Below are 11,262 nucleotides of genomic sequence, written 5' to 3'. Positions count from 1 at the left end.
AGCAGAATCCACTAACATAAAATTCTCAATTGCAGCATCTCCCTCAGGCTGGAGAGTCTGAATCTTTTAGACCACTGTCATCGTTGCTGTAGAACATATCAACAAAAGCTGTTGGGTAATGGATCCCCTGCAGGTTGGGACTGGTCCGCTCACTGTTCCAGTAATGGGGACCCTGCAGGTTGGGACTAGTTTGCTCTCTGTTCCAGTAATGGGGACCCTGCAGGTTGGGACTAGTTTGCTCTCTGTTCCAGTAGTGGGGACCCTGCAGGTTGGGACTAGTTTGCTCTCTGTTCCAGTAGTGGGGACCCTGCAGGTTGGGACTAGTTTGATTGAATTTTTTGAGGGGGTGACTAGGCGTGTGGATGAGGGTAACGCAGTGGATGTGGTATACATGGATTTCAGTAAGGCCTTTGATAAAGTCCCGCACAGGAGACTGGTCAAGAAGGTACGAGCCCATGGAGTCCAGGGTGCCTTGGCACTTTGGATACAAAACTGGCTTAGTGGCAGAAGGCAGAGGGTGATGGTCGAAGGTTGTTTTTGTGACTGGAAGCTTGTGGCCAGTGGGGTACCACAGGGATCTGTGCTGGGGCCCTTGCTGTTTGTGGTCTACATTAACGACTTGGATATGAATGTAAAAGGTATGATCAGTAAGTTCGCTGATGATACAAAAATTGGTAGGGTGGTAAATAGCGAGGAGGATAGCCTCAGTCTGCAGGACGATATAGATGGGTTGGTCAGATGGGCGGAACAGTGGCAAATGGAATTTAACCCGGAAAAGTGCGAGGTGATGCACTTTGGAGGGACTAACAAGGCAAGGGAATACACAATGAATGGGAAGACCCTAAGCAAGACAGAGGGTCAGAGGGATCTTGGTGTGCAAGTTCACAGATCCCTGAAGGCGGCGGAACAGGTAGATAAGGTGGTAAAGAAGGCATACGGGATACTTGCCTTTATTTGCCGAGGCATAGAATATAAGAGCAAGGAGGTTATGATGGAGCTGTATAAAACACTGGTTAGGCCACAGCTGGAGTACTGTGTGCAGTTCTGGTCGCCGCACTACAGGAAGGATGTGATCGCTTTGGAGAGGGTGCAGAGGAGATTCACCAGGATGTTACCAGGGCTGGAGCGCTTCAGCTATGAAGAGAGACTGGGAAGATTGGGTTTGTTTTCCTTGGAGCAGAGGAGGCTGAGGGGGGACATGATTGAGGTGTACAAAATTATGAGGGGCATAGATAGGATGGATACTAAGGAGCTTTTTCCCTTCGTTGAGGGTTCTATAACAAGGGGGCATAGATTCAAGGTAAAAGGCGGGAGGTTTAGAGGGGATTTGAGAAAGAACTTTTTCACCCAGAGGGTGGTTGGAGTCTGGAACTCACTGCCTGAGAGGGTTGTGGAGGCAGGAACCCTCACAACATTCAAGAAGCATCTGGATGAGCACTTGAAATGCCATAGCATACAAGGCTACGGACCAAATGCTGGAATATGGGATTAGATTAGACTGGGCTTGATGGCCGGCGCGGACACGATGGGCCGAAGGGCCTCTATCCGTGCTGTATAACTCTATGACTCTAGTTTGCTCTTTGTTCCAGTAGTGGGGACCCTGCAGGTTGGGACTAGTTTGCTCTTTGTTCCAGTAGTGGGGACCCTGCAGGTTGGGACTAGTTTGCTCTTTGTTCCAGTAGTGGGGACCCTGCAGGTTGGGACTAGTTTGCTCTTTGTTCCAGTAGTGGGGACCCTGCAGGTTGGGACTAGTCTGCTCTCTGTTCCAGTAGTGGGGACCCTGCAGGTTGGGACTAGTCTGCTCTCTGTTCCAGTAGTGGGGACCCTGCAGGTTGGGACTAGTTTGCTCTCTGTTCCAGTAGTGGGGACCCTGCAGGTTGGGACTAGTCTGCTCTCTGTTCCAGTAGTGGGGACCCTGCAGGTTGGGACTAGTTTGCTCTCTGTTCCAGTAGTGGGGACCCTGCAGGTTGGGACTAGTTTGCTCTTTGTTCCAGTAGTGGGGACCCTGCAGGTTGGGACTAGTTTGCTCTCTGTTCCAGTAGTGGGGACCCTGCAGGTTGGGACTAGTCCAGTTGATAGACTGCACCATCAACACTGTAGCACTCAATCGGTACTGCACTGGAGCCTCAACCTGAACTATGTATTCAAATGCTGGGGTGGGGCTGGAACACACAACCTTCTGGCACAGAGATGAGGTTCTGGAGCTTCCTTGGAGCTAACGGCCATACTGCTTTATCTACAGGACAAGGGGAAATTGAACAGAAAGAGCAGCAATGTTGACCATTTGAAAAATCCCAGCACCCCAACCTCTCTACAAATTCCACTGAAAAGATTATAATGCTGAGATTTTAATCATTCGAAACAGAGCACATCACCATTCCTGTCATAATCAGCCTTCTCGCTGTTTGCTGACTATGGGCACTAATGAGTTAGCTTGAGTCAATGTGACAAAATTCTTTGGAACCATTTAATCTTTAAAAGTAAGGAGGAAGGTAAAACTTGCCCCTTTAAAAGGGGTGCTATCTTCATGGAGAAATGGTTTGCAAATCTTTACTAGTACAGAACAAAAAGATATCAAAGATTGAACATGTTAGAACGCACAACAGGTCAATCAGCTTCTAAAGAGAAAGGATATTTTGGGTGTAACCCTTCATCAGACTGGCTCTGTCCGTTATCATTTCAGATTTTCAGCATTCATTTTTTCTTTTTATCCCTGTGCACTGATTTGATTACAATAAATTACACCACTGGTGCAGTGTCAATGGGCACATGCTCCTATCCACCCTTAGTTATAAATCTCTAAACAGGATATCCATGCAGACAATGCCCCTTTAACTGAGACAATCCCAGCTATTCTGTTTTTTCCTGAGCACTGTAAGAAAAGGAGAACCCATGTACGATGCACAACTGGCCATCAGGTAAATCCCAACACAGCTGCCCATTGAGATAGATTTCCTTAATGCTAGATTCCCCCCCACATTGCCACAGAATTCTCAGATCCTCAATAAACATTGCTGAGTGAACAGAAGAGGGGGAATAGCAGTAATTTTACTCAAAGTTCCCAAGTTTCCCATGCCATGCTGCTCCCCTGGCCAAGAGAACAGGCAGGAGACATGTTTCCAGCCCTCTCAGCAGCCTTCTTTCACTGGCTACTGAAAATAGCAAGGAAAACCCTGGAGGGTTCATCCTCCAATAGTCCTTGCCTCCCTCTGCTGAGTGCCTGATATCCGGTAGGGTGGCCAAGTTCAGGTATTCGCTGTGGGGGTTAATGGCTTGCTTGGGCCCACATCCTACTAGTAAGTGGCATAGTAGTGAGATGTATGACCCTGGACTATTCCCTTGTTACAGTCTCAATTGTATCAGTCCCTGCCTTTATCTTGTAATGGATTCATGGTAAGTGCTGGTTAACTTAGTGCAGAAGGCATTATAAATTGACCACAATTTTAATGCTGTTGTGGCAAAACTTACTGCTGAGAAATGGCGTCCGTTTTGTGTCCATTGCAGATCATTGAATTCTCTGCGGTGTTGAGATGGACTGGAGAATAGCAGCGAGGTTTTTTGATACGTCTGAATATCATTTTCCAATGCACGGTAGCGCAACACATTACAATTCCAATCAGGACCACTGAGGTAGAATAAGGAAAGAAGGAAAACAAATTAAAAATTTAGAAGAAAGTGGAGCACACATCACACCCGAGCTCATACTATTGTTCCGAGCACGCAGATTGAGGGCTCCGGCAGGAAGGTCTGCCTAGAAAACATCATCCCCCACCCTCCCCCAATATCAAAAGGAAAATTGAAATACTTTTACATATCCTGTTCAGGCTGCTTGTTCTCGTGTTTTGTGTTGTGTCATCGGAAAATATCAATCCTTAAAATTCAGAATTATAACTTAAGTCGTAGGTATACTCAACATTCCTCCAAATGTATTGAAATAAAAATAAGGCATCTGAAAGTCTGAAAAGGGCCACACGTGTTGCAGGCAGAAGACTTCTTTTCCCGGCCACTGCCTCAGGCTGAACACAATCGTGGCATCCTATTTGACCCCGAGCTGAGCTGCTGACCCCATATCCGTTCCATCACCAAGACCGCCTACTTCCACCTCCGTAACATCACCTGTCACCACCCCGCCTCAGCTCATCTGCTGCTGAAACCCTCATCAATGCCTTTGTTACCTCCAGTCTCGACTATTCCAATTCTCTCCTGGCCGGCCTCCCAGGCTCATTCAAACAGCTGCTCTCCGTATCCTATCCCGCACCATGTTCAACGTAAAGATCAGCTCTAAATACAAACATAGATCTCGAAATGGAAATAGTTTACCTCACTGCACCACACAGTTCCCTGAAATGGAAAACTTTAGCATGCTCTTTCAAGGCAAGCAACAAAAGAAACTTGCCTATGAGAGCAATAATCCCTACAGATATTGCATCGAGATGGTTCAGATCAGCTCCCACTTCCGATGAAGTGCTGGAATTAGCTCCCCCTTCCGATGAAGTGCTGGAATCAGCTCCCCCTTCCGATGAAGTGCTGGAATCAGCTCCCCCTTCCGATGAAGTGCTGGAATCAGTTTCTGGAAATAAATGCACAAAATCCACGGTAACGTTTTGATTAGAAGTTCATGTAGAGCCCTTGGAAAGGCCTCGAGGTAAAGACGTCACCCAGGGTAGCACTCAGCCATACAGACCAGAAACTTACAGATTCAATTCCTGGTCTGTGCTGAGCTAGTGCATCTCAGCTGGGGCACTGAAATTGGCCTCAGTGAGTGGGTGAATCGTCAAGCCAGGATTCCCACTCCCTGATCGCTATCCAGTGTTCAGTGAGTCCTGCTGGGAATTATAGGTGTGTAGACATTAGAATCATAGAATCGTTACAGCACAGAAGGAGGCCATTTGTTAGGTGACGACAGGATTGGGCTCACTGTCCCAGCGAGGCTCAGTGCCCATGGGGACCTGCCCCGGCGAGGCTCGGTGCTCGCTAGAGAGGAAGGGAGAACATTGGGAAGTTTAAAAAATGAATTTCATGCAATTCAGATTTTCCACCTATTTTTTTTTTATAATTTGCAATTTTCCTTGCACTAAAGATTTCTAGTTCTTTGGATTACCTGGTTAATATACAGAAAGCACAAGGCCTGTGACCATGCTGAGTTACAGCTGCGAACATTTCTGGAGCTGGGGAGCATTGAAATGGGCACTGAGCAGAGCAAGGGCTGTCAGTGCAGTGCAATCAAGCATTCCCTGTTCTTGCAACCAGTGTCAGCATTGAGCATTTCCATGTCATTGGGTCATAGAATGTTACAGCACAGAAACTGACCGTCTGGCCAGTCAATGTCACAATTAACAAGTTCAGTCCCACTCTCTTGCTCGCTCCCCATACCCTTTTTCAACAGCTATCGAATTGCCTTTCATAAGGATTTCAGACTCTGCTTCAATTCTGTGACAGAGAATTCCATATTTGAACCCCCACTATTGTGCAAAGAATTATTTTTCTAAACTCCATTTTGAATTCTTATCTTAAATTTCTGCCGCAGTATCTGTGAAAAACATTTCAATAGAATACAATAGGCCTTTCCCCCAAACTGATCTATTCTGGTTTAAGTAATGTTTTTATCTTACCCTTTTCACACGTATGTCCAGTCTCATCGGGTTTCATACCATCTGGGCACAGACATGTGTACCGCAGGGAGTGCTGGTCAGTGTAAGGAGCAGGCACACACAGGTACTCACAGGCAGCAGATCCTCCAACACACCAGTTCTTCACTAATTCACAACAGATTAAAGAGAGAGAGTCAGTCAACTGGCTGTATGTCTTCTGTGGCAAAGCATCTTTTGCAATCTCGGTGCTGGCTGTGAGTAGGTTTGTTCATTTAACCCTTAATAAACCATTAAGTGCTTGACTCAGTGTTTCGAACTCATTCGGTCCAGAAATAGGACCACAGCCTCTGTCTATATTATTACAAAAATACCTTTCCAACAGCATCCTCAGAAGAGCAAGACCTACAGCACAAGCACGACAATTCCATTTCTCACATCAGTGAGAGAGGCCAGTTAGTGTTAAAGAGGAGTTCAGAGCACATTTGTACTGTGGAGCAACACCCAGTGGGAAGTGGCAGATACAGACCAAACTTATTTCACATAGGAACCTTGGAGCCAGCAGACAGTTGAGGCTTTCATTCCATCAGACCGGGCTGGATTGGCCTTGCCAACTTGCTGCTGCTTGGCAACTGCTCTAGCAGGCACTAGGAGGGTGCTAGAGTGGCCCATGTTTGTTTCACCACCACCCCCCTCTTCCCAATACCCCAACGTGACTCAGATCAGCAACTCAATAGGAACGTGCATTTACGCACCAACACTCTGACACTGAGCTGTGCAACCAACCTCAAACTTAAACCTTTTACGGCTCTTAAAAGACACAAACAGCTCTGAGATTAATATAGTCACGTGCATGCCAGAACATGGGTACCATATAGTCAGCTTATACCAGACTTAAGACATACAGCATAGTCAATAATCTAGTATCTCCCTTGAAAAGTTGGCTTTATACAATCTTTTATGAGGCAATACTACAATTTAAAAGGCAATAACCTTAGTGTGACATCATTAATCCGTACCGAGAGGGAAAACATGACTAGGTGTTCAGTAAAAAGAGACTCTCTCGTACCAATTGGTTGCATCAGTTTGTGAAACACGACTAAACCTCGTGGTTCAGTGAGATTTGGTGCCAGAACCATCATATTAGCTCCCGTAAGCTTGTTAGCACTGTATACGGCCTTGCTTTCCTCATCAGACCAGTAGGCACGGTCCTGAGGGAGAATATTTGTCATGTTAGACATATACGCTCATAAACATATATAATCAAGCTACACCAGGAACACCAACAAATGCAATTTTAAAGCAGGCTCGTTTAAGTTCATCTATCACAAAAATAATTTTAAAAAAAGAAATTGCATTTATTTTTCAATTAGAAGTTACGTCTACACATTATTCAAGAGTAATGTTACTACGTACACACTGGGAAAAGTCTGAGCAATACTTTCAACTGTACGCTCTCAAACAGAAATATGTGGGTATCTTCATCATTTGCCACAACATCCAATGAATTAAAAAATACCACTGTGATTGCAGCTGGACATTATCTTATAAACTTAGAGGTGGCAGTACAGGCCGAGTGTCGGGATGGTAATATCTGGGAGTCTATGGACAGCGAGACTATCCCGGATTACCATATCTGCAGTAAATGTATGGCTTGAGACACTTCGGCTCAGAGTCTTGGAGCCAGAGTATGAGTTAGAGACACTCCAACACTTAAGGGAGGTAGAGAAGGAGGTCCCGCAGACACTGGTCCTATCCAACAGGTACGGGGTACTCGATACCTGTGAGGATAAAGATGAAGGCTGCATGGAGGATGCCCAGAATGCTGACCATGAGACCGTGGAGCATGAGCCAGCCCAAGGTGGGGAGGTGGAGGATCAGAATAGAAAGGTTGTAGCCATAGGGGATTTGATAATTGGGGGATAGATAGCGTCCTCTGCAGTCATGTCCGAGAGTCCAGGAGGGCGAGTTGCCTACCTCATGCAAAGGTAAAGGATATCTCGGAGCAACTGGAGAGGAATTTGGAAAGGGAGGAGAGCGGATCCAGTTGACGGGGTCCATGTCGGCACCAATGACATAAGGAAGAACAAGGAGGAGGTCCTGCTAAGGGAATATCAGAAGCTAGGAACTAAATTAAAAAGCAGGACCTCACGGTGGTAATCTCAGGATTACTACCCAAGCCACGTGCTAATTAGCATAGGGATAGTGGAGGAGGGGTTCCATTTCAAGGGACACTGGCACCAGTATAGGGACAGGAAGGAGCTGTACCACTGGGACAAGCTCCACCTGAATTGGATCAGAGTCCTAGCGGAAAGGATAAATAGGGTGGTGCATAAGCTTTTAAACTAGCAAGATGGGGGGAGGGATCTGGTAGCAATTACAAAAGCTTAAAGATAAAAGAAAAGGAGATAAGTATAACGGTCAGACCAGAGTAAGGATTAAGGTAACATAAACGGTCAAGGAACAAATACAGTTATGAAACTGAAGTATAAAAGGACTGTTAAAAATAAAGTAAAAAGGAACAACTATTAAAGATGAATTAAACTGCCTGTACAGCATCCAAAATAAAACACAGGAACTGGAGGCAATAATCCGTAGTGAGGAACCAAAGGTAGTAGGAATAACTGAAACATGGCTACATAAAGAACAGGACTGGCAACTAATTATTGCAGGTTATAAAATAATCAAATGATAGGGAAGGAAGAAGGGGTGAAGTAGCTATACTAATTAGAGATAACATAATGGCAGTAGAAAAAAGGGACATAACAGAAGGATGGAAACAGAATCCACATGGATTGAAATAAAAGATAAGAAGGGATCGATCACACTAATAGGGGTATACTACAGACCACCTAATAGATGGAGGTGGAGGAAGAAATATGTAAGCAAATATGCGAAATGAGTAAAGGACATAGAATAATAATCATGGGAGATTTTAACTATTCCTAAATAAACTGGCAAGAAGAGGTAGGTAAAGGGGTACTGGGAATGGAGTTTTTACAGTGTGTGCAGGACTCCTTTCTTACCCAGAAATGAACCAGAGCAGATAGGAGAAGTGTAGGGAAACATCTAGGCAATAGCGATCACACATAAGGTTTAAGATAAAGGCCAAAGTAATAAATTGGTAAAGAATTGATTTTGTAACTAGGGAAAATAAACTGGAAAAATTTACTGATAAACAAAGAAATAGAACAGCAGTGGGAAACATTTAAAACAGTGATCAAGAGTCCAGGAGGAATATATCCCACCAAAAAGCAAGAACAAACCAGCCAGTAATGATACACCATGGATGAATAAAGAAATAAGGGCAAAATTGAAACTAAAGAAAAAAAGACACACACAACAGAGAGGATGACAAAAGGGAATATAAAAAGGTTAGGAAAGAAGTTTAAAAAACAATTAGGAAGGCAAAGAGAAACTATGAAATTAAATTATCAAGGAATGTAAAAGAAATAGTAGAGTATTCTACAGACACATAACAAGAGAAAAATCAGGATAGGGATAGGCCCACTAAGGGATACACATAATAATGACAGCAAAATAGCAGGAATATTAATTAATTACTTTGCCTCATTATTTACCATGAAAACTAACATGGTGAGCATGACATTAGAAGAGATCAAAAAAGATATAAAGGCATTTAACATAGAAAGGAGGAGATAACTGATAAACTAATCAAACTTAGTGGATAAAACCCCTGGTCCAGATGGATTGCTTCCGCACATATTAAAAGAAGTTGGGGAAGAGATAGCATCATAACCTCCTTGCTTTCGTACTCTATGCCTCTATTTATAACGCCAAGGATCCCATGTGCTTTTTTAACCACTTTCTCAACCTGTCCTGCTACCTTCAACGATTTGTGCACATATACCCCCAGATCTCTCTTGTTCCTGTACCCCTTTTAGAATTGTACCCTTTAGTTTATATTGCCTCTCCTCGTTCTTCCTACCAAAATGTATCACTTCACATTTTTCGCGTTAAATTTCATCTGCCATGTGTCCGCCCATTCCACCAGCCTGTCTATATCCTCTTGAAGTCTATCACTATCCTCCTCACTGTTCACTAACCTTCCAAGTTTTGTGTCATCTGCAAATTTTGAAATTGTGCCCTGTACACCCAAGTTCAAGTCATTTATATCAAGAAAAGCAGTGGTCCTAGAACGGCCCCTGGGGAACACCACTGTACACCTCCCTCCAGTCCGAAAAACAACCGTTCACCACTACTCTCTGTTTCCTGTCACTTAGCCAATTCTGTATCCATGCTGCCACTGCCCCGTTTATTCAATGGGCTTCAACTTTGATGACAAGCCTAATGTGCAGCACTTTATCAAACGCCTTTTGAAAGTCCATATACACATCAACCGCATTGCCCTCATCGACCCTCTCTGTTATCTCATCAAAAATCTCAATCAAGTTAGTTAAATACGATTTGCCTTTAACAAATCTGTGCTGGCTTTCCTTAATTAATCCACACTTGTCCAAGTGACTTAATTTTGTCCCGGATTATCGTTTCTAAAAGTTTCCCCACCACTAAGGTTAAACTGACTGGCCTGTAATTGCTGGGTTTATCCTTACACCCTTTTTTGAACAAGGGTGTAACATTTGCAATTCTCCAGTCCTCTGGCACCAGCCCCATATCTAAGGATGATTAGAAAATTATGGCAAGTACCCCTGCAATTTCCACCCTTACTTCCTCAGCAACCTAGGATGCAACCCACCTGGACCAGATGACTTATCTACTTTAAGTACAACTAGCCTTTCTAGTACCTCTTCTTATCAATTTTTAACTCATCCAGTCGCTCAACTACCTCCTCTTTTACCATAACTTTAGCAGCATCTTCTTCCTTGGTAAAGACAGATGCAAAGTACTCATTTAGTACTTCAGCCATGTGTAGATCTCCTTTTTGGTCCACTCCTCCTCTTACTACCCGTTTACTGTTTTCATGCCTGTAAAAGACTTTTGGATTCCCTTTTATGTTGGCCACCAGTCTATTCTCATACTCTCCCTTTGTCCCTCTTACTTCCTTTTTCGCTTCCCCTCTGAACTTTCTATATTCAGCCTATATTCTCACTTGTATTATCAACCTGACATCTGTCATACGCCCCTTTTTTCTGCTTCATTTACTCTCTATCTCATCATCCAGGGAGCTCTGGCTTTAGTTGCCCTACCCTTCTCCCTCATGGACTGCACCCGAACCAGCTCCTCTTTAAAGGCCGCCCATTGTTCAATTCTTTCAAGGCCCATTCTTTACCCAGACTGGCTACCACATGGAGTAGTTGAGGCGACTAGTATAGATGCATTTAAGGGGAAGCTAGATAAACACGAGAGAGCAAGAAATAGAAGGGTATGCAGATAGGGTTAGATGAAGTAGGGAGGGAGAAGGCTCATGTGCAGCAAAAACACCGGCACAGACCTGTTGGGCCGAATGACCTGTTTCTGTGCTGTACATTCTACGTAATTCAAGTCTGCACTCGTTTTTCTCCAGGAATTACTCTCCTGTTCATTTTCTGTAACCTTGAACATTCCACTCTTTCAAACAACTATCTAATTCCCTTTTTAAAAGTCTTGAGATGTTATAAATTTAAAGAGTATATTCAGGGGGTAATTTTGTGCAGCTCCAAGGGCACCTAAGATGCAGCCATGATCTAATTGAATGGTGGAACAGGCTCGAGGG

General features: G+C 44.2%; 1 protein-coding gene across 1 annotated transcript in view; it reads right to left on the bottom strand.

The window, feature by feature from the left end:
* Window positions 1-11,262, bottom strand: part of LOC137299451 (very low-density lipoprotein receptor-like) — a 55,280-nt gene that overhangs the window by 4,940 nt on the left and 39,078 nt on the right. The window contains exons 11-14 of the mRNA XM_067968187.1: window positions 6,658-6,799; window positions 5,613-5,756; window positions 4,397-4,570; window positions 3,469-3,625 (exon numbers count right to left, since the gene is read on the bottom strand). Of these exons, the coding sequence (XP_067824288.1) occupies window positions 3,469-3,625; window positions 4,397-4,570; window positions 5,613-5,756; window positions 6,658-6,799 (617 nt within the window). The remainder of the gene's footprint in view (window positions 1-3,468; window positions 3,626-4,396; window positions 4,571-5,612; window positions 5,757-6,657; window positions 6,800-11,262) is intronic.

This window comes from Heptranchias perlo, chromosome 29 (assembly GCF_035084215.1).
Source record: "Heptranchias perlo isolate sHepPer1 chromosome 29, sHepPer1.hap1, whole genome shotgun sequence".
NCBI classification, from domain to species: Eukaryota; Metazoa; Chordata; class Chondrichthyes; order Hexanchiformes; family Hexanchidae; genus Heptranchias; species Heptranchias perlo.
Note: the sequence above shows the minus strand (reverse complement) of the source record. Positions and strands in the feature narration are given on the sequence as shown.